General features: G+C 37.1%; 4 protein-coding genes and 1 long non-coding RNA gene across 5 annotated transcripts; 4 read left to right on the top strand and 1 right to left on the bottom strand.

Annotated features, from left to right (window-relative positions):
• Positions 1 to 1,043: 1,043 nt before the first annotated feature.
• On the bottom strand, positions 1,044 to 2,248 carry LOC122061418. The gene is made up of 2 exons (XR_006134642.1): positions 1,952 to 2,248; positions 1,044 to 1,364 (listed from the first exon to the last, which is right to left on the bottom strand). It is a non-coding gene; the product is annotated as an uncharacterized LOC122061418 (long non-coding RNA).
• Positions 2,249 to 9,088: 6,840 nt separating this feature from the next.
• On the top strand, positions 9,089 to 14,508 carry LOC122061415 (beta-glucosidase 12-like). The gene is made up of 12 exons (XM_042624663.1): positions 9,089 to 9,488; positions 9,588 to 9,657; positions 10,534 to 10,592; positions 10,713 to 10,788; positions 11,488 to 11,565; positions 11,662 to 11,749; positions 11,961 to 12,302; positions 12,388 to 12,599; positions 12,722 to 12,753; positions 13,612 to 13,714; positions 13,824 to 13,926; positions 14,072 to 14,508. Exons 1-12 carry the CDS (start codon positions 9,213 to 9,215, stop codon positions 14,241 to 14,243), a joined length of 1,611 nt encoding a protein of 536 aa, XP_042480597.1. The 5' UTR covers positions 9,089 to 9,212; the 3' UTR covers positions 14,244 to 14,508.
• Positions 14,509 to 17,115: 2,607 nt separating this feature from the next.
• LOC122060675 lies at positions 17,116 to 17,940 on the top strand. The gene has a single exon (XM_042623791.1). The coding sequence runs from the start codon at positions 17,116 to 17,118 to the stop codon at positions 17,938 to 17,940; it is 825 nt and encodes a 274-aa protein (XP_042479725.1).
• Positions 17,941 to 19,149: 1,209 nt separating this feature from the next.
• LOC122060674 lies at positions 19,150 to 20,668 on the top strand. The gene is made up of 3 exons (XM_042623790.1): positions 19,150 to 19,298; positions 19,410 to 20,539; positions 20,640 to 20,668. Exons 1-3 carry the CDS (start codon positions 19,150 to 19,152, stop codon positions 20,666 to 20,668), a joined length of 1,308 nt encoding a protein of 435 aa, XP_042479724.1.
• Positions 20,669 to 20,760: 92 nt separating this feature from the next.
• On the top strand, positions 20,761 to 22,547 carry LOC122060672. Its single transcript, XM_042623789.1, has 2 exons — positions 20,761 to 21,811; positions 22,249 to 22,547. The coding sequence occupies exons 1-2, from the start codon at positions 20,761 to 20,763 to the stop codon at positions 22,545 to 22,547; spliced, it is 1,350 nt and encodes a 449-aa protein (XP_042479723.1).
• The last annotated feature ends 1,094 nt before the right edge of the window (positions 22,548 to 23,641 follow it).

Here is a 23,641-nt window from a genome sequence, read left to right as displayed (position 1 = left end):
ATTTCTCCACTTTGAACTGACTGAGTTAAAAATCCATTTTGAATGATCTTTTCCCTCAAAGTCAAACTTAGTCTGCATAGATATTAACATTCATAATCGTTGTAGGTCCTTATAATATAAAAATAAATTTTATTAGAAATAATTAAAAAAAAACAAAACAAAACAAAACTCTAATATTTAAATACCTGCACAACCTCTAGCATGCACTCTTTAAAATTTATTGGCATTTTTCTCCAGTCATTGAAATTTAAAGCGCAAAATGCTCCATTTTTTGCTATAATTCCAAGAAACTGACCTAATAAGCCTCCCTCCCATCCAATGTGTTGTCCTTTATTATTTCATTGTACAATAATTCTCTGGTCAGTCGGTAAATTTCATACATCAATCAGCCCGATCACACTTGAACAACTTAACTTTGAATTTTTCATAATAATTCAGTTCAATAATATCCACCAATATCCCATAATATGTAACATCTCCTATAACTGGGTGTTTGTCATGTACAGTAAAATAACATACTGTTGTGGTTGTGGTTACAATGTTGTTAGCTAAAACTTTGTGGCACAGGCGTCTCCTTGCATTGTTATTGATGAGTTTCTAGCATATAAATTTTTTTAAGTCAAGGTTCCCCCTTTTGAGAGAGCTAGAAGGACATGCTCAATACTCTATTTGCATAAACTATTGTTAATGTAGTTGATTCTGCAGGGTTGAATTGATGTGGTATCCTATTTGAAGTCATATGAGTGTTATCAGTACAGCTACTTTCCATCACATAAAATCTTGGTTGTCCCTGTTATTATCTATGTAACATTCTCTCTGAAGATTAGTGTTGTTACCTTTATGTAGTTATGATACACAGGTTTTTTAGTGTTACCCTTGTTATATAAGAAACCAAAGACAAATCGAGACCAAGCCTCAGTGATGGTGTTGGGCTGAGCTCTGTTCACTTGAAGTTGCCTCAGTTTCTAGAGGAAAACCTGAACCGCAAGTCTTGGATTTGGTCTGGAAATCTCAGAAGTAATGGCAACCGATGGGGCTTGATGTTGGTCTTCAAAGACTGATGATAAGAAAGAAAGCCTCTAGCGGATTTCTCCCTTATACAAGAAGATTAAAGCTCAAAGGAAATAAAGTAAATAGGAAACAAAGACTTCCAAACACTGTTAACAAGAAAGGAAACCAAAATCAACTCTATAGACTACCAATCGATCCTCTTTGTCAACACATCAACTTGCTGCCCAAGGTTAAGATAATACCCAATCAATGGCGGCTCTTCTTAGATGACCACCTTGCTGGCCAAAGCAGAACTAATGGAAATAAATCCCATTCGGTAGCCTTGATTCCCAAGTGAAAAGATCCGATGCAAGCTGAAACATAACCATGGAATATGTGTTCTTATTGGCTTAATAATAGTCCTAAGCTAGAAACTTGTAGAGACCATACAAGAAACCATTGTAATTCTAATCATGAACTATTTAGCACATAATAAAAGGACAAGGCTGCATCAAGTAACGATGAGAATGAATCTAGGGAGTTAAATGGGAAAGGAAGAATACAAGATCCATCATACTTTAAAAAAAAAAAAAAAAAAAAAAAAAAGACATGCATCATTAGGCTTACTGAAGAACATCAAGAAATATTGGGATTCAACAAAGAAGACAATCGGATGTTCTTAACATTAGGGATGGGGTAGCATCATTAGAGAATTAATAAAGAGACAAACGTAAATAATAAAGAAAGCAAAACAGAGAGGAAAGAATCAGCATAGCAGCATATCTTGTTTGGAGCTGAAATATATCACAGAGCATGACTGAAAGTTGATCGCAGAGCAAGATCTACAGCCTATATTAGGATTCAAACATCATACTATAGAGAGGGAAAAAAAGAAATTGAAAAAGATTGTGTTTGCATTGCATTATTAGCAGCAAAAGGAAGAATAGGTGTAAATTCTTACCTGTTCTAGGATTCCTCTTTGTGAAGCCACTCTCTAAACCAGTGACCTCTCTGCATTTTCTTCTCTCCCAAAACCAGAAAACCCTTTTTTTCTCTACTTTTTCTTCTCTCCCAAAACAAAAACCGCCTCTCTCTCCTACCCAGCGAGAGTTCTTCTCTATTGAGTCTTCAAATCTCCCTCTTGCCTCCTCCTCTTGGTTAGGGTTAAGGAATAAAGATTGAGAAAATTTCAAAAAGCTTGCAAAAGGAGAGTGAGAGAAGATGGGAGGAGTTTGTGTGGGACTGGGAAATGGAGAGCGGGAATGTGTAAAATCTTCCCACGAATCCATTATATTATTAAATTAAATTATATTCTTAAATTGTCTGCTTTTTTTTTTTTTTTTTTTGGTAAGATTCTTAAATTATCTAACTTTATAGTACTGGTGAAAGAGACGGAGTTGGGACGTGTTTCTTAAAACCCTAACGCAACCCAATCAAGTTCAGGTTTAGGCCCAATCTTGCCGGGTTCATACTAACCCAAACTAGCCCTAATTGACCCTATCAGGGTTGGGTTGGGTTGACCATGGCTTCTGCAATGGTTGGATTAACCTTGATTGATTTTTTTTTTTGCTATACGTTCCATTGGACATATTGTTAGAGATTAACAAAATGTCAATCATATGATGCATCTGATCTAATGAAACTCCATCCGATATGGTCTGATCCAAGCCAATTCAGATAGGTATTAAACTTAATTGACCGAATCCCATGTTTTAGAATCTCATTTTTCTATTCCATTAGGTTTTTTAGAACTCAATTTTAGGGATGTCAAACGTCCAATTCAACTCAGTTTCTATTGGGTTGGTTTGGTTTTGGTTTAAGAATGAGTGACAACAAAACCAAATTGGGGAGGGGAGCTTAGGAGTGTCAAACGTCCAATTCAACTCAGTTTCTATCGGGCTGGTGTGGTTTTGGTCCAAGAATGAGTGACAACAAAACCAAATTGGAGAGTGGAATTTAGGGGTGTCAAATGGCCAATTCAAATAAGCTTTTGTCAGACTAATTTGGTTAGAAAATGAAAACAGTCCAAAATTCATTAAAAAAATCAAAATTTGCATAATTTTGTAACATTTGTAAGGAAATTCGAATCCAAACTGGATTAAAAAAAGGAAACCAACCCGATTACAAATCGATATAAGAATCCGAAGACAAATCGAAACCAAGCCGCACCAAAATCAGAATTTCCTTATTGGTTTGATTTCGATTTCAGCATTCCCACACCGAAACCAACTCAAACTAGACTGAAACCGATCCAGACCGACCTGTTGACACCCCTAATATATATTATTTATATTAACTTAAATTTTCAAAAAAAAAAAAAAATTGAGAAATCTTAAAAAAACATGTACACTATTAAAATTAAAATTGGGAACATAATCTTGTCGTTATAAGTTTATTTACAGGTAATGTACTTTAAAAATGGTGAGTAATCAGAATTATAAACGACTGTCTAAACCCTAGAAATGAGACCCTGGACCCTTAACCTCTAAATCGTTCCATAACTAACGTTCAACAAATGCATCAAACCACTAATAATTGAAAATCTTAAGTTTAAATCACTTAATTTTTCAAGCGAGATTTGATGTAACTGATATCAGGTCAAACAAATTTCCATGTGAAAATATTTCATTCTGAGAACCCTAAATATCCTTGAATGTTAAGAATGTAAAATTGTGAGAGGACCGTGAAAAATAAAAATCTTAAATCTAAACCGTTAAACTTTTCAATCGGGTTCCAATGACTCGGTTGAAGCAAAAAGTAAAATCGGTTCCCTGACCCCCACCTTAGGCATTGCCATCAGCAGGGGAAAGAGAAGCGCACTAATCAAATCTATAGTTTGGCCTGCCCTCAGCATCTCTTCTGATAAGATCCTTTATGTGGACAGGGAAAACAATATTTGTGGCTGATATCCCTGTCTTCGCCGCATCTCTAGCCAAGTAGTCAGCAATGACTCAAGGTTTCTATTACTGGGTTTTTAACGGCAGTTTTGTTTCCATAATAACAAAGATTTTTTTTTCCTGTTGTCTTAACTACTGTAGCAATAAGTAGCACATATTATTGCGTTTTTCTAACTGTGGTTTTATTTCTGTAATTACAAGATTTTCTGTTGCTGCGATTTTTTATTGCAATTTGTTTCCGTAGTACAAGGTTTCTGTTATTACGCTTTTTAACTGCAATTTTGTTTCTGCAGTAACAAAGATTTTTTTTACTACGATCTTAACTACTGCAGCAATAAGTGGCACATATTACTACATTTTTTCTAACTACGATTTTATTTCAGTAGTTACAAGATTTTCTGTTACTGTGATTTTTTATTGCGATTCGTTTCCGTAGTTATAAGAATTCTGTTACTACGCTTTTTAACTGTAGTTTCGTTTTCACAGTAACAAAGATTTTTTTTACTATAATCTTAATTACTGCAGCAATAAGTAGCAAATATTATTACGTTTTTTCTAACTGTGGTTTTATTTCTGTAGTTATAAGATTTTCTATTACTTCAATTTTTTATTGCGATTTGTTTCCATAGTTACAAGGTTTCTATTACTACACTTTTTAACTGCAGTTTTGTTTCCTTAGTAACAAAGATTTTTTTTTACTACGATCTTAACTACTGCAGCAATAAGTAGCACATATTACTATATTTTTTCTAATTACTATTTTATTTCCGTAGTTACAAGATTTTCTGTTACTACGATATTTTATTGCAATTCGTTTCCGTAGTTACAAGGTTTTTGTTGTTGCGCTTTTTAACTGTAGTTTTGTTTCGTAGTAACAAAGATTTTTTTTTTACTTCGATCTTAACTACTGCAGCAATAAGTAGCACATATTACTGCGTTTTTTCTAACTACGGATTTATTTCCGTAGATATAAGATTTTCTGTTACTGTGATTTTTTATTGCGATTCGTTTCCGTAGTTACAAGATTTCTGTTACTGCGCTTTTTTAACTACAGTTTCCTTTTTGCAATACAAAGATTTTTTTTTACTGCGGTCTTAACTACTGTAGCAAGAAGTAGCACATATTACTATTTTTTTTTAATTGCGGTTTTATTTTCGCAGTTACAAGATTTTCTGTTATTGCAATTTTTTTATTGCAATTTGTTTCCGTAGTTACAAGAAGTTTGTTACTGCGGTTTTAAATTCCGCAGTAACAAGTATACTATATTACTGTGATTTATAGCTGCGATTTTATTTCCACAGTTATAGGGTCCTCTGTTATAGTGGTTTTCAAATATCATCGCAATAGGTAGCTCCTATTACTACACACAGAAAAACCGCAGTTATAGGACATTTATGGTTGCGGATTTTGCAACCGCATTTAAATATCTATAGCTACAAGTGTATTTTGTTGTAGTGTTTGTAAGAGCCACATGTTGGATCTAGAGATACAGAGACTACTGAGCAGTGTGAAGTCAGTGTTCTAAGTTCAGTAGAGTTCCACACCATTGGTTTAAAAAATTGGAATTAGATCTAGCGATAACCTCTGCTTGAATCAACTCTACTTCACCCCATTCAGTTTTTTTCCGTATTAGAATTCTCCCTCTGCTAACAGTTACAGGGATTCCCAAAATGGATATCCACGGTTGAATAATCTTTTCTTTTAAATGCAATCGGATGAGAAGCTAAATCTAACCTTCTTCAGTCACTCTCATCTCCGCAACCAAGCCATTCTTTGCTGACTGCCGCTCGAGCTCAATCTAGAACTGGGTAAATGAGTGGGTGCTTTAGTCAAGTGGACTTGAAAATATTGTTGGAGGTATGATGTCTTGTATTTTATTCCTTGTAAAAGTGTGTTGATTCTGAAAGATTGTTAAGAGATCGAAGGTCTAAAGGCATTGATAAATCTTCCACTTGCGCGTTATTGTCATTATTGACAATGGCCATGATGAATTAGGGGGGTCCATGTGCTGGTTCGGGCTTTCCTATAGAAAATTTTTTAGGGACTATATTGGTATTTCAGTAAATTGTTTCCATTGGATTCAGTAAATATTTGTTGTACGCATGGTTTAAAGTATCTCCGATACCGATATGATACTCTCCGATACGTATCTTAAATTTATCCAACCGATACGATACACACCGATACGATACATGTAATTTTTAAAATCTTTTCGTATCGATATATATCCTACGATACATACCGATATGCACCAATACACTATCGATACATACTGATACTCTATGGAAAATATAAAATCGAGGTGAAATATACGTTTCGATATGTATCGGTGAGCATTTGTATGTATTGATCGGTACGTATTAATGAGTATCAATACGTATCGGTGAGTATCGATATGTATCGATCAGTACATATCGATGAGTATTGGTACGTATCGGTGAGTACCGATACAATGCGCTATGGTCATATAATGGTCAAGATGGGTATTTTTTCAGAAAACACGATTTTTTGAGAGGTTTTTGTTCCAAAGTTGCTGCCAGTCATATTTCTCTCTAACTAAAGTGAAAATCAAGGTTGGGAACAAGGATTTTACATTTATGGGACAACTGCAAACCTTGAATTCTTAGTGCGATACCTTTAATTTAGTGTTTATGCATAATACATATTATCAATAGCTTTTTCAACAAATTTTTTGTGCAAAAGTGTTTAACAAGGTGTTTCATATCCATTTATGTGCGTATCTTTTATGTATCTTACCGTATCTCCGATACGATACGATACCCTCCGATAAGTATCTTAATTTTGGTCGATCGATACGGCGACCGATGCTGATACTTTAATCCTTGGTTGTAAGGGTTCTTTCTCTATAAGTAATATTAGAAGTGTGAGGACGAGTGACTATAATATTTTCTTCATTGATAGTGAAGCAGGATCTCATTTTACCTATGAAATATACAATCTTATTGAATCACGTGAATCTTTATATTCATGATATGATTTTGTTTGTTCATGAGTTCCATTCCTTTCTACATCGATTTAGATTTTTATTTCTACACATGTATTTCCCAATTTGAGATGATAAATAGACTATCATTTTTAATAGTAGATCACATCAAAGAATGTCATTCAAATTGAAAATGCACGGAAGATATCAAAGAACTGCAAGTTACTAAAATTGAAAAGTTCTAGCACCAGTGATTCCAAACCTGACCATATTTGAAGCCAAATCTGTTCACAATTTGTGGGGGTTAGTGTTTTTGCTCATCGATATAGTGATTTCCTAACAAATTGTCTCTCTAATAAGTATTTTTAATCTGAAAATTATAATTAAAATCAATTTTTATGTAGAATATTTTTTAATTATAGTTTTTTTTATTAATATAATGATTTTGCGACTATAAAAATTGTTTCTCTAATAAGTATTTTTAATCTGAAATTGTAATTAAAATTTAAGTTGATAAACAATATTTGCAAGTGGAATATTTTTGCATTATATTTCTTATCAATGTAGAGATTTCGTGACTAAAAAAAATGTTTCTCTGATAAGTATTTTTAATCTGAAATTATAATTAAAATTTTAGTTGATAAATAATATTTTTAAGTGGAATATTTTTGCATTATATTTCTTATTAATATAGTGATTCCATGACTAAAAAATTGTTTCTCTAGTAATTATTTATAATCTGAAATTATAATTAAAATTTTAATTTTGAAATGATATCTATATTTTTTTTCAAAGATTTATGTGTGTATTTGATTATTTTGTACTCTAACAATATAATGATTGTTAACATAATAGTTTAGTGAGTGAGAAAAAAAAAAATCTTTGTATTTGTGTACTCATTTTATGTTCATTAGGATATTAATTACTTGATAAAATAAAGTAGGGGACTCCCTTGTCCCGAGTGTGGGGAGAATTTCCCTGATTTTAGAAATTAATATTGGATTGGACATGATCGATGCAATTATATGATTAATTAATACGAATCTGATTATTTTTTTATTAGAAAATGAATTTTTTATTTTGCATCAATCTGCTACATATTGATATCATTACCATTGGCAACCTTATACCATGCTAAATCCATAGGAATCTACCACGCCTTACAAATCACGGCATATGAAAACATTTTTGTCAATGAAAGGTCCATTTGGTTATGCCCAATTGTGACTCATGTAACATTTTTGTCAATATAAGGCACACATGGTGGGGAGAGAGAGAGAGAGTCCAACATGGTGAAGATGTAATTGGGTGTGGAAAAAATATCACATTGATCTTTTATTAATTTTATAATAGACAAAAAAAAGAAAAAAAAAAAAGGGAAAAAGAACCGTAATTGGTTGTGTTAAGTTTTTGTATAATGCCCTCAGTGTGTTCTCTAGTGGATATGCTCCTCCATTGACCTAAGTGCTGACTCAATAGCCACATGATCCATTAGTGTTCTCTTATCCATAAATAAAATAATTAATGTGTTTAGACATTAATATCCTATAGAGTTTAGGTTCAGATGATGCTCGGCCTTTAAATGATATAAATATGGATTTACATATGTTGTTTGGCTCGGTAGTCAATTACCTACAACTAGTGGTAGGAAAAAGTAAGGTGTGAAAATTGTGTAAAGTTGCTACACTGGTGTATGAGTATCGGATGGCTGAGAGTTCCTTGGATTGTGTACCTAATACTTTCAACCGTCCGATGCTCATTGTACCTCATTGCTCACTATAGAGGATGTGGACTCCAAAATAAGTGGGCTCTAGCATAAGTTCAAGGAGGTCATTGTTCAATCCTTCTACGTCCCTCACCTTCTCAAAATTATGGTACTATGGTAATTATGGAGAGAGTCCATTGTCAACTCTCGTGCTGCTCGTGGGCTTATTGTCTCAAAGTGAATGCTAGAAATGGGATCTAATATGAGCTGTGAGCTGCTCGTGGGCTTCTTGTCCCGCTACTATTTCTTTTGCTACTGATTTTTTGTATGGCCGATACTATTATTTTTTTATTTTTTATTTTTTTTAAGAAGGTCCACAGTCCACACAAGCCGTCGGGTAGAGATGAAAATCTACAACTCTATGGTGCATTCGTTCAACTTCATCCGAAGACTGTGTGCATGTATTCTCACTTCTATTTCTATATCTTTAAGAGAGTATATCGGACGAGTCTAATCAACACTAGAGCCGCAAACAAGCCTAATTGAAAATCTTACACAAAGTTCATGTATTCCCACTTCTATTTCTATATAAGAGAGCACAAGCCTAATCAAAACTAGAGCCACAGACCCATTTGGACCCTTCAATCTTTTTCTCTCTCTAAGCCTGCTATCAAAGATGTTGAAGCTTCAGTTGCCAAGGTCTGAGTTTGCTGCCCATCAATCCCAACTTCTGTTGCCTAAGCCATTCCTCTCAGGCCATGAGAGTGCAAAGCTTGCAATTTGGCAAAGGCCAGCTTCTCTGTTTCAAAACCATAAGAGCTGTTCTATTCGAGCCCGTCTTCCTTCTGTTGATACTAAACCAGCTCCTAGGACTCTGCCGACCGAGCTTTCTTTCAGCCGAAACAGTTTTCCACCAGGTTTCTATTTCGGTACAGCATCATCGGCATATCAAGTAATGTTATAATCCAATCACCCTTAATTACTACTGGTTTTAGAATTATGTATAGCCTACATGCGTCTAACCAAGGCTGTTTATACTTTGTTTTCTCAGTATGAAGGTGCACCTTTCGAGGGTGGCAAAGGCTTAAGTAACTGGGATTATTACTGTCACACACATCCTGGTCTCTCTCTCTCTCTCTCTACATTTTACTATTTGTACTTTATTTTCCAATGCATGGTTTTAGTGCACGGTATCGAAATGGGTATCGGCTATCTCAAAACTGATGCAGTATCAAAATGATCAATATTGAATCACTCATACTAGATAGAAATAACCTTGATTTTCTTAAGAAAAAAAGATTTTTGACCGTTTTACCCCTGATTCTACCATTTAACTAATACAATATTCGCTAGATATTCAGATTAGAGACATGCCAAACCGACACGATTGATTTGATATCAATACTTAGAACCATGCTGGTATGAGTGTCCATGGGTGATCCACCCCCATGCTCATGGATTTAGTTCTTGATATTGGTAATGGTATCGGTCTCAATCCGAATCAGTATCAAAGAAGATAAAAGGATCGGTGTGAATTGGTCATTTTTACCCTTTGCTTTTCAGAAAAAAAATCCTGAAATGATACGGGTAATTGAAATGACACGAGTAATTGATCCAGATCGATCAAGGATTAGGGATTGGTCTCAACTGGTATTGATACGATACGACCAATATAATATCCATACTTGAAACCATGCTCATATTGGAGTTTCTCTAGCTAAACATGGAGTGTGGATCAGATTATCGTACGAGAATGATTCTTATATGATTCTTGTCCCACACATAATATTCATCACAGGACTTTTTCCTTACGTGGATTACATATGCATGAATCGAGATCCTATGAGAATGGTTCTCGAGAACTTATAAACCTAGGAAGTCGAATTGGGATTTTGGCACATAGACAATTCTTTATTCAACCCGTTTTTGCTTTTTGTAATATTTACTCTCTCTCTCTCTCTCTCTCTCTCTCTCTCTCTCTCTCTCTCTCTCAACAGATCAAATGAAGGATAAAAGCAATGGAGACGTGGCAGTGGATTTTTACCACCGGTATAAGGTAAAAACTATACCGCCTGGTCTATGTAATTAGAAATACTATTCTTAGTATGTACTTCATTTTTCATGCATTCTTACTCTTACCCTTGTTCGAGGTGGTGTCCTTATTTTTGTTCCATAGGAGGATATAGCTGCAATGAAGGATATGGGGATGACTTCCTTCAGATTCTCAATCGCATGGACCAGAATATTTCCAGGTCTGATATCAATGTGTTTGCATTAACTGATAATTCAATGTCCACAAGGATTCAAAAATTTTGAATGGGTATTAGTGGATCCATAGCCCATCTCACGTTAAATTTAGTTTTGAAGGCAACATAAATTTTCAAAAAAATATTTTTTAAGCTTTAAAATTTTATAAGAATTCAAATTATTTACACTCCATTGGAAAATCTAATGTGTTTGCACCAAGTCCCTGTTATTAGATTTGCCATTAAATTTTTTGTTTGATCGATTGAAAAATCTAATGTCTTTTGGATGACTGCAGAATGAATTTGCTCCTTCTGGACAATCTAGATTTAATTTTTCCACTTGTTGATCTTTTAGTACCCATTGTTTTACTCTTTATTTGTTTAGATTTTAAATGGTGAGAACCTCTTCACCATGACTTCCTACAATAATTTCACACCATTCAAAAGGTGTGGAGTCCTAACAATTTCACACCATTTAAAAGGTCATGGTCATGGTCTAGGAGAAGATTCTGTCTCCAATTTTCTAATATCTCTTAATGACATCTTTGACTTGATAAATTGTTTCTTTCCTTTATTTGTAGTTTTTTCAGTTAATTGTCAGTTAAAAACTGGTTTTCTACTTGTCTCAACCCAAGGACTATCATATATAGGACTATCTTATTATTTCTTTATGTCTACTTTGTTGAAAATATCTGGTGCTTGTAGATGGAAAGAAAAGTGGAGGAGTGAACAGGGAAGGGGTTCAGTTTTACAATGACGTCATCAACGAGCTTCTAGCCAATGGTGCACTCTCTCTCTCTTGCCGTTTATAATATCTTATGTTCTTGTTTATCTTTCTATGCTGTGATCGTTTTAATGTTTATTATAATTGATTTGTAGGTATCGAGCCTTTTGTGACTCTATTTCACTGGGATGTTCCTCAAGCTTTGGAAGTAGAGTACGGTGGTTTCTTGAGTACTAAAATCATGTGAGTATTAATACCGACAATCTGAGTATCTAATTATCGAATCGATTCAGTTCTTGATTCGATTATGGTCCACTTTACCATCATTTCGAATCGAATCGAAATGAAACTAAATAATTGGAACCGAACCGATTGACACCCTTAATTTCGATGGTCATCTTACTTATTTTAAGCCTTCTAAACACAATGAATATAATATATGAATACAATACAGAGATGATTTTCGAGACTTTGCGGAAGTTTGCTATGGAGAATTTGGTGATCGTGTGAAGTACTGGATGACCTTGAATGAGCCATGGACCTTCACTACAAATGGGTACGTGTCTGGAGCCTTCCCACCATCAAAGACTGATAATACTGGGATGGATCCATATACAGTAGCCCATAACTTGCTCCTAGCTCATGCAGCTGCAGTAGACGTATACAGGAAGAAGTATAAGGCAACTCAAAATGGCCAGATTGGGATTACACTGAATTACTTTTGGATGGTTCCGTACTCCGATAGCCCCGCTGATCAGGACGCCGCTGCACGAGCGTCTGATTTCATGTTTGGATGGTGAGCTTCTGAATTCCGATATCATGTTTTGATGGTGAGAAATTAAATCCCACATATTTTGATGCTAGTTGTTTGTATGTCTTAGGTTTATGGAGCCAGTTACCACAGGTGAATATCCAAAATGGATGATTGATCTTGTTGGGCCAAGGTTGCCAAGATTCTATAAAGAGCAATCTGATTTGTTGAGAGGATCATATGATTTTCTTGGGTTAAACTACTATACTGCAACCTATGCTCAGGATAGAGTTCCAGATCCCAACCCATGCTATACGACTGATTCATGTGTCAATCAAACAGGTAAGTTGTAACTATTAGCGTTTTGACCAAGCTCTTGATTTATTTTTAATTAGAGTTTGGACTGGAAATTTTTGTTAAATTGATTTAAATTTTTAATTTTTTGGAATTATCCATTGCGACAGGTACAAGGGATGATGTACCTATTGGTATACCGGTAAGATTATACAACGTCTCTACACATCTATCAATCCATCTTGCATGATTTCAAGAATTTTGAGTCTGGATGAAAATATTAGTAGCCACACTGTTTTCTCATTTGGTATGATTTTTATATAAATTTCGAGGGGTGATTTTTACTTTGGAAACACTATTGTGTATTTTTTTTTTTCGTTTTAATTCAATAAAATAGAATCATGGAATATAAAATTTGAAATAGAGTAGGAATTGTTTTAGTTTTAAAATTAAATTTGATTTCACTCTTGTTCTTTAACGAATACATGTTTGATTTAATGGATAAAATAGTAATTTTGTTTTCAAAATAAAACACCACGGCTCTTCATCTTTGGATGGTCTCACCACCACTCCCACCTTACCACCACCACATTCACAACCTTCTTGCCACTCCCCACCATACCACCACTACCTTCATAATCTCCTCGCCACGACCACCTCCTCTTTCCCAGCCCTACCCCCACCTCTGCCTCTGCCTCTGCCTCTGCCACAACCCTTCCAAATGAATTTCATATTCTTGAAATATTTCAGATTGATGCATCCAAAAAATTTCAATATCTTGACTAAAAATCTATTTCATGAAATCAATTAAAAAGTAAAATAAAATCATACCAAACCTGACCCAAATTAAATTTGCAATTCTATCACCTTTTGCTGATCTGAATTCTGTAAAAATAATTTTCTACGAAAAAAAAAATTTCTGTAATAATATTTGGCTGTAAACCAAAAATGTGCGTTTGGATTTAAGGAAACCGTGACTTGAGCTATCTCATTTTAAAAGTTTTAGGATCTATGAATAAGTTAATTATGAAGTAATTGATATTGGGATTTGCACTTGCAGACTGCTTCAGAGTGGCTTTATGTGTATCCAAAGGGAATGCGAGACATTCTAATTTACATAAAGGAAAAATACAACAATCCTGTTATCTATGTTGCCGAGAATGGTAAGAAGCCCAAAGTATTTCTTTCCTTATTTCATTACATTATATGGTGAGTGTTCAATTATATATATAAAGTAATTTATTGATTTAAAAATTGTATATATTTTCTCAGGAGTTTCTGATGATGCCAAGATTCCAATGGACCAATCTCTCAAAGATGAATTGAGAAAAGTTGCCTTGCGAGACCATCTCAAATTCCTTCTTAATGCCGTGGAGTGAGTTTATATACTTCTCCATCTGTTCACATGTGTACTCGGGTTTTCTTATTCTTGTTTGGTGGGGCCTACCCTGTCGTTATAAGGCCTTTCCCCTGAAAACTCACTTTATTATAGAAATTTACTAATAATTTTAATTTTGTAGGAATGGGGTGGATGTGAAGGGTTTCTTCATGTGGTCTTTTCTGGATAACTTCGAGTGGGATGCTGGTTACACGGTTCGTTTTGGTATCAATTATGTGGACTTTGAAAACGGACTGAAGAGATACCCAAAGGAATCAGCACATTGGTTTAAGAACTTCCTCAAGTCAGGCTGAATTTAGAAATGAAGGATCCAAAATCACCTTTTAGCAAAAAATAAAATAAAAATGGAGGATCCTTAGTATCTACTCTATCTATTTATAATAATACTATTACTATATTAGGTGATTTGTATTAAGAATCTCATGGTATTTTAATTAAGCTACCCGATCTCTTGTGTTATTTATCTTGGATATTATGCTTATGACTATCATCTTTTATCATCACTATGTTTGAAATTATACTTTCATTGAATTCATGTGTGCCCACATGGTTCATCTATAGACTTCATACTGGATTATGCCGGTCTGACGTATCTTTTGCTTACTTTTATTTTTTTAATTTTTTTTAAATTATTGATGCGGTAAGGTAAATGTAAATTTGATCTCAAAAATAAAATATGGAAAAAAGTTCTCAAGAACCAATAGGGGTAGGATACACTAGCACCCTTTGCTCTGGGAGGGAATGGCCATCAGAAGGGCCCAAAGGGGTGCAGTGAAAAGGGGTGTGCCACAAGGCTATTCAAGATGTGGTGTTAGGTAAGGCTCGGTTTGATGCTAGGTGTGGAGTTTTAACTTGGTTTTTATAAAAGGCTGGGTTTGCTGCCGGTGTACCTAGATCTGTGTCTTTCTCTCTCCTCCTCTTATTTGAAAAGTTCTTTATGCCCCTCCTATTCAAGTCTTGCCATTGGTTGAACTACTAGCTCTAAGAAAGTTGGTGGCAAATCTAATCTTCTCCATATATATATATATATATATATATATAGAGAGAGAGAGAGAGAGAGAGAGAGAGAGAGAGAGAGAGAGAGAGAGAGAGAGAGAGAGAGAGAGGTAGTTATTTAGTAAGTGATCATACAATGGGGCTGTTTAGTAGACTTTTTTTTTTAAATTGGAATAAATAGAAAATTAATTAAAGCTCTATTTGTTTGACGGATAAAAATAGATGATAACTTGTAAGGGTGGATCCCATATGTTGTGGGTTGGGTTAATAATAAAAGTGAAGGAAATGAAATAATGGAATATGTAATTTTTTGTGGTATCCACTTCTATGGGAAAGAAAGGAAATGAAAGTAAAGTGGAATTCTCAAAGAAAAGAGAAAATAAGAGGAGAGAGATATGCACAAAACAAAATTTTCATGAAATCCTACCAATTTTGGTTGAACTTTGGAAGTGAATTGGGTTGATAAGTAAACTGTCACATTAGCAAATCTAGACAAAAATTATTGTATTAAATGACTTTATCGGATAAATTTTCTATTCCACTTATCCAAATACTCATTTATAGTAATTTATGGGAAATAAATATAAGTTTTCCACCCACCTTTTTCACTGTCCTTGGTAAAACAAATAGGGCTTTTAGGAAAGCGCAGAGTATAAATACAAAGCCCATAAACATGGCAAAGGGGTCCCGTAAGAGATACAAAAGGATCATGGAATTTTGTGTGTGCAAGAATCAAATGCAGAAACTTCAACATTCTCTAGGAATCATCCCTCTTTCACTATGTAATCATTTAATTTTCTAAATAAGTTCATCTAGTTTTTCTATCTTTTGTGAAAATTAATGGTTAAATTGTCCTAATAATCCTTTGGTCTTGACCCAAACTGAAGCGATTAATGGAAATTCCATTAATCCATTCCCCCACTAATGCATTTATATATTCTCTGACTCATTATAAGTTCTGAGACATCATTGATTTTCATTTAACACCAATTCTAAATTCATACAAAAAAAAAAAAAGTCTTGTTTAACAATGAGGCTTGGCTATGATGTTATTCTATGTTGTCAACATTGTTACCCCGCTTTCAAAGTGATGCATGTTCACTTAGAGTTGGGAGTCATCACTTTAGAAATACTTTTTAGCAGATGTATCACTTTGTCGCTCAATTTTGATGTCCATGTATTGACTTTTAGTTGAAGGTGATCATAAGAAATGTAGGCCTTCGAGTTAGCTTCATGTTAGCAAAAAAACCAGGTCAATCGGAGTTCAGAAAAGAGAGATATCATTAGTTAAGTAACCATGATGTTCAATAAGTCTGAAGTCTTAAAAAACGCCAAAAAAATAGAAACATATTTTAAACGTGTTTAGAACGAGAACGCTTTCCATTTGCCTTTTTTCCCATTTACCATTTTTTCCCAATTCTCTAGGAAACCGAAAAGAAAAAAATGTTTCAAACGGTTAAAAAAAATAGAAGTTTAAATGCATGTTTGCTAACTAGGTCCTCTCCTCATGTGTGGGGAGTTGATCCACTTTTCAGCCCTTCTAAATCTTTGATAGACATTCTTTGTTTATTTTAGTCTATATTGCTTATATAATATACATACAATGTAGAGAGGATTTTAGATACTTCTTCGTGGAAGTTTGCTATAGAGAATTTGGTGATCGTGTGAAGCATTGGAAGACCTTGAATGAGACATGGACCTTCACTGTTTGCGGGTACGTGCTAGAGCCCATCACTTGCTCCTTTTTCATGCAATTGCGGTAGATGTATACAAGAAGTATCAGGCAACTCAAAATGGCTAGATTGAGATTACACTGAATTACTTTTGGATGGTTCCTTACTCCGATAGCCCAGAAGATGGCACCGCTGCTCACCAAGCTTCCGATTTCATGTTTGGATGGTGGGTACATATGTCCTTAAATTTGTCAGCTAAGGTTCTAAAACTTTTCAACAATGATCTTAGATCCATTGATTGAAAATGTATCAGGTTATCATGCACGTTAGAGACAAGACCTTCTTTGCTAGAGAGTCAGCTAAACTATATATTCTCATGGTCGTTGTGTGTTTATATTAGGTATATAAACCCTATTACCACGGGTGAATATCCACAATGGATGCAAGATCAGGTTGGGCCATGGTTAAGATCTCTTGATAGGTCTTTCCTTGGATGATGGAGAACACAGGAGAGAGAAGCTCTGAGAAGGATGGGGAGATTTGCGATCGACCATCCGATAGAGGGAAGCAACGGAGGATTACTGATTTTTGGAGACCAGAGCACTACTCTTTGCCTCCGTCAGTCTCTGAAATTGACAACGTCGTCTCTAGTGGATTAGCTGAAAAGAATCACCCTATGGAGGAGGTGATCAATGGAGGAAGCAAACAATCTTACGCAGCTGCAGCGAAGAAAACTATGCCGAACATAGATGATCTTCCTGATCCGATACATGATGGAACCTTTACAAAGATCATTATTCCTCAGGAGGCGTACGAAGAGAAATTACAATCTTTCTCTTATGCTTTGATTGGGCGGGTTAATTTTCGCTTTGTATCGATGGATGAAGTGAGGACTGATGCAAAAAATGTCTGGAATTTGATGGGTAAGGTGAACCTTGCGCCGTTGGGAAAAGGATTCATTCTTTTCCGATTTGAAATTGAGGGAGACATGGCCTCGATGTGGAAAAGAGGTCCCGTCAAAGTCAAAGGGCAAGTCATTAGATTCCAACTATGGCGGCCGGAGTTTAGTATTCATGAGGACCCTATTCAGACCAAGCTGGTGTGGATACGATATCCAGAACTTCCCATCGAGTATTGGCATGAGAAAATTCTTTTCTCCATGGCCAAAGCCTCAGGAAGGCCAGAGGAGGTGGATCGTAGGACACTGCATGGTATTATGGGGAGCTATGCTAGGGTGCTGGTGGAAGTGACGATGAGCGGCACCAGAGTGGAGGAAATCCAGGTCGAAAGGAAACAGCTGGGCAAGGAGGTTTATTTCTAGTTCAAACAACGGATTGTGTATGAAGATGGTATAGGGAGATGCACTATTTGCAGAAAGTTGGGGCATGCTGCCGAGTAGTGCAGAGGCAAGAAGAATCAAAACCGAACTCATGCAAACATGGATGACGCTGAACGCCACTCTACTGGACACTTGCAGGTGGTGGAGGTAGAGGATGGTGCCGACATGGCTTCTGGCGAGATCCATCGCAATCCTCCTCATATGAAAGGAGATAAAAGATCCTCTCTCCCTAAGGATATTTCCCCCTTTAGAGATAATATTCCAATGGGGGAGGATCTGTCAAATATAGAAGGTTCTCTTGAGAACGTTTTGAATGAATACAACCTGGAAATCTGTCTACATAATCCATGCACTCAAGAAAGGAATACCCATGAACCGACCATGGTGGACAATCCTTTGGGGTGTGGATATGGGTTTGAATCCGACCCAGGAGAGTCAGAAAATTACTCTTCAGGAAAAGAGTCGCTGGAATCTGTGCAAGGCAGCAAAGACATGAAAGAGGATGAGTCCGTTTCAGGCCTTGGAGTGACTGAGGCGGAAGGTTTTCATATTGCTAGAACTCTTCGCCCTCGCAAGAGTAAAGTGATATATAATGGTGGTCGTGGAGGCCGACAGCAGACTAGAGGAGGAAGGAGTGGCCGAGGGTAGGAATGGGGCAGCTCTGAGCATGTGATTAAAGAAATATCTCCGTCTGGTCTGGACGCAAGAAGGATAATTATTCACCACCAGGAAGTCACAGAGCTTGACCAAGCTCTCACAAGAGCTGATGATGATGCTAGACGAAAAGGAAAAGCTAATGCAGCGACGGGGCAAGCCTTGAGGTCTGACCGCCAGGCTGGTACCAGGAAGTAATTTATGAAGATTCTTTTTTGGAATATAAGAGGAATAAAGAAGGCGGTCGGCAAGCGCACCTTGAGAGATTTAGTTAAGCAGAAGGACCCAGACCTTCTTTGTATCGCCGAACCAATGGTCTCTGTGAGTGATTTTCCAAACTTATTTTTTAATAAATTGGGTTTTTTCAATAAATTTATTTTTAACAATAGAATAGGGAGAATTTCAAATTTATGGATTATGTGGAAAAGAAATCTGGGTTGTCCGGTAGTGATCTCAGAATCCTCTCAGCATATTACGGTTGCTCTGACTTGGGACCTCACCCAAATGCAAGTCTCCTTCATCCATGCTAGCAGTTTTATGGCGGAGAGAAGTGATCTTTGGTTGGACTTGGCTGCGGATATTCCTATCACTCCCACTCCGTGGGCAATGGTTGGTGACTTTAATGCTACCCTTCAGTCTCATGAAAAGAAGGGCCCAGGAAACTTCAGCATGGGGTCTGCTGCGGAGTACAGTGCTATGGTGGACTCTTGCTTCATGTCGTAGTTGCCTTCGAGTGGGAGAAAATTTACATGGAGCAACAATCGAAAAACTGGTAATGTGTCTGTAGTGCTTGACAGAAGCTTTTGCAATGAGCAATGGTTGACCATTTTCCAAGACTCCTCTCAAGTGGTTTTGCCTAGAATAGCTTCAGATCATGGATCGATTTTGATGACTGCAATTGCTAGTCAGTGCCCCTTAAACTGTCCACTTCGGTTCCATCAGTTCTGGATGGACCACGAGGAATTTAATAATGTGGTGGCATCGTCCTGGTTTGAATGGATTGCGGGACCCCCTATTGTTGTTCTCACTTCCAAATTGAAGCGGCTGAAAGGGGTTTTGAAGACCTGGGCAAGATCAGCCTTCCCTCACATTGAAAGAGAGCTTGAGGACGCGAAGACGGCCCTAAACCAAATTCATGACCAGATTGCGAGAGAAGGGATGAACGACTATTTGTTTGCCTCGGAAGCTGATGTGAAGACCGGCTTGGTGAAGGCCTTGGAAAATCATGAAAAAATATGGGCTAAAAAGGTGAGAATTAGATGGCTGAAAGTTGGTGATCGAAACTCCAAATATTTTCACCTTTCTGTCAAAATGAGAAGAAACAAAAATACAATCAGAGTGCTCAAGAGGCCAGACGGTACCATGGTAGAAGGGCAAAATCAGATAGGAGAGTATATTGTCGATTTTTTTGAGCGCTTTCATAAAGAAGCTCCCATAGAGACCCATGCAGATTTACTGGATAATATCCCGAAAGTCCTTAACCAAATGGACTGTTATAGGTTGGATTCCCTCCCTGGAAATGAAGAAATAAGGAGGGCAGTGTGGGAGTTGGACCCGGATAGCTCGCCGGGCCCTGATGGATTCTCTGGTGCCTTTTTTTGCAAGTGCTGGTCTTTAGTGGAAGTGGAAGTGTGCAATGCGGTGAGACAATTCTTTAGCACTGGATACATGCCCCACGGGGTCAATAATAATTTCCTGGTCCTTATTCCAAAGGTGGAGGGAGCAAACACACTGGATAGATTTCGCCCTCTCTGCATGGGCAATTTCTTTTGCAAAATTATTTCTAAAGTTATGGCGATGCGACTGGAACCTCTCCTTCTTCGGTTGATTTCAGAAGAGCAGGGTGCATTTCAGAAGGGGAAGTTGATTCATGATAATATCTCTGTGGCCTCTGAGCTAGCAAACTTAATGTTCTCAGCGACCAAAGGTGGGGGTCTTGGCCTGAAAATTGATATCAGGAAGGCTTACGATACTATTTTTTGGTCTTTCATTTTTCAAGTTTTGAGTAAATTTGGTTTCTCCAATAGTTGGATCAATTGGCTGCATCAACTTCTGATATTGTCAAAAATATCTATTCTTGTGAACGGAGGTCCTCAGGGTTACTTTGGGGTGGAGCGGGGGCTAAGACAAGGTGATCCTATATCTCCCATGCTATTTATTATAGCCGAAGAAGTTCTATCTAGAGGGTTGTCGAGTCTGGTTCAGTGCAAGGAGCTCCAGGCAATCCATGGCCAAAGAGGCGTTGCCACTCCTGGGCATATCCTATTCGCGGACGATATCTTCATATTCACCAACGCCTCCTTGAGGTATGTTCGTACCCTGAAAAACTTCTTGATGAAATACCAAGAATTTTTAGGCCAGTGCATTAGCCTAAAGAAAAGCAAACTCTTCCTTGGGAAGATTGCTCCAGATCGAAAGAAGATCATTGTTGATACCCTCGGAATTCAGATCTATAACTTCCCGACTCGATACTTGGGTGTTGAAATATTTAAGGGAAGAGTGAAAAAAGAGGCCCTTCTGCCAGTGATGGACAAGGTGAAGGGGCGCCTAGCCGGTTGGAAAGGCAACCTATTGTCTTTGGCAGGAAGAACAGAATTGGTTAGATCGGCCATTGCAGGTATCCCTAACCATAGTTTTGCTATTTATTGGTGGCCAACTTCCCTGTTAGCAACAATAGAACGGTGGATGAGGAATTTTATCTGGACGGGTGGGATAGAATTTGCAAAAAAAATTACAATAAAATGGGATGCCCTTTGTAAGCCTAAAGAGGAAGGAGGCTTAGGTATCAGGAGGCTCAAAGACACAAATAAAGCAATGCTATGCAAACTAGTATGGAGAATCAAGCATGAGAAGACGGTGGCCAACTCTTTCCTTAAGGCTCGATTTATTAAAAATGATGGCAGCCTCAAAAAAGGCGTTTCATCTTCCATTGTATCGGGGGTTAAAAAGGTCTGGAGCTTTGTGGAAGAGAATCAAAGATGGATTATCGGGAATGGTAATCTTGTAAATTTTTGGAAGGACAAATGGTGGGGGCCAAAGTCAGTGCTTGAGGAGCTTCAGATAATGGATTTGACTGCTCTTAGATTTAATGCTAAGGTGGGTGACTTTATTCGTGGTGGAGAATGGGTGTTCCGTGAGGTGAGCTTGGTGGAGCTCATCAGAATATTTGACAAACTTAAGAGGATTAAAATCCCCTCAGGTGACTTAGTGGATACCTATTGTTGGTCATTGTCGACTCTGGGGTCTTTCTCTACCTCTTCGGCATAGGAGGGTATCAGAAGGACAGCTAGCAAGATCCCTTGGTACTCTCTGGTTTGGCGGAAAGGCCTACCTCCTAGGATCTCTACCTTAGGATGGCGTCTAGCTCATGGCAAACTCCCAACGGATGAGCAGATCAGGCATAAGGGGATCCATCTTGCTTCCAGGTACGCTCTCTGCAACCAAGCTGAAGAAAGTATTAATCATATCTTCCTCACATGCCCTTTCGCGACCAAAGTTTGGAAAACATTTGTTGAGTGCTTTGAGGTTAAGTGGCAGCAGACCAGTCAGTTGACAACCTGGTTCGATGGTGAAAGGCAAAGGCTAGGGTTATAAACCTTAAAACTCCCTGGATGGTGGGTTTTTCCATTATTACAGCAAACATTTGGTGGGAAAGGAACAGACGTCGGCATGACAATGAGTACAGAGCTGCGATGCAAATTTTTGAATATAGTCATCAGGAGCTTGGCCCTTGCATAGGGAAGCTGAAGGGGGAGGTGAAAGCTCCAATTGATGTTATTTTTTGCAGTAAACTGGGTTTGACAGTGGGGTCTCACAAGCATGCTCACCCCCTCGAAGTTCACTGGTGTAAGCCCCAACCAAACTGGCTAAAGGTTAATGTGGATGGTAGCTCTTTGGGAAATCCAGGAAGGGCAGAAGCAGGAGGGATTGTTTGAGATAATGATGGCCAAGTGTGTGACTCATTCATCATTTTTTTTGGGAATAAAGAAGTCTTATGAAGCAGAGGTTGAGGCAATCATGGAAGGTATTATGATGGCTAAGGCGATGGGTGCAAGGGGCATGTGGATAGAATCTGACTCGGCTGCGGTTGTTTTGGCAATCCAAAGGAACCATATCCCGTGGTTTATCCTCCAAAGATGGTTGGATGCTATCCCTTTCTTGGAATCAATCCCTTGGAAGATATCCCATTGCTTTTGTGAAGCAAATCCAATTGCAGATTTTTTGGCAAAAAATGCTTCAAAATCTGGGAACTCAGAATTCTCGGTGTCATTCCCAAGACAGATTGCTGATTATGTAGAAATTGATATCCTGGGCAGGCATAGCTTTAGATTCTCCTAAGGTGATGCTTTCTTTCTCTGCTGATGGCCATGTCGAAGGTGGAGTTTGTTAGCGGCTCTAGGGGTCTTTGCTCTGTCCCTGTTTCCTCTTTATGATGTACTCATTTTTCTTCTTAATATACTCATCCTTAAAAAAAATAAAATAAAAAGGTTGGGCCATGGCTGCCGAAATTCTACAAAGAGGAATCTGAATTGTTGAAAGGATCTTTTGATTTTCTGGGCTTGAACTAGTACACTGCAAACTATTCTGAGAATGTCTCCTCTCCTGTGTTGAGAGTTCCATGTCCCAACCCAAGCTATGCCACTGACTCCGGTGTTATTCAAAATTGTAACTATCATGATTCGTGAGTGAACAAGATTTGACCATGTCTCCTTTGGTGGGCTCAGGTGGACCTGTAGAATAGTATGTTGGCCTTGCAACCCCGGGCCCAAATTATCCCCACAGCCCCACTAATTCATAGAAAATAATGCTTAACTGGGGGGGTGTTTAATTTAGAACCAGAACCAAAACCGATATTAAATAAATCGAATCAAATCATTTGGTTTTTGATTTTCAAAATCATGAATGATCTCATGATTAAAACAGTTGAATCGAATTGAATTACCTATTTTTGAACCAAACCTAGTTATTAAATTCTCCAAATTATTCGTGAATAATTCTGCCGAATAGAATTTTACCAAATTTTACGAAT

Source organism: Macadamia integrifolia, chromosome 14, assembly GCF_013358625.1.
Source record: "Macadamia integrifolia cultivar HAES 741 chromosome 14, SCU_Mint_v3, whole genome shotgun sequence".
NCBI classification, from domain to species: domain Eukaryota; kingdom Viridiplantae; phylum Streptophyta; class Magnoliopsida; order Proteales; family Proteaceae; genus Macadamia; species Macadamia integrifolia.
The sequence above is the reverse complement of the archived record's forward strand: the minus strand, read 5'-3'. Positions and strand labels throughout refer to the sequence as shown.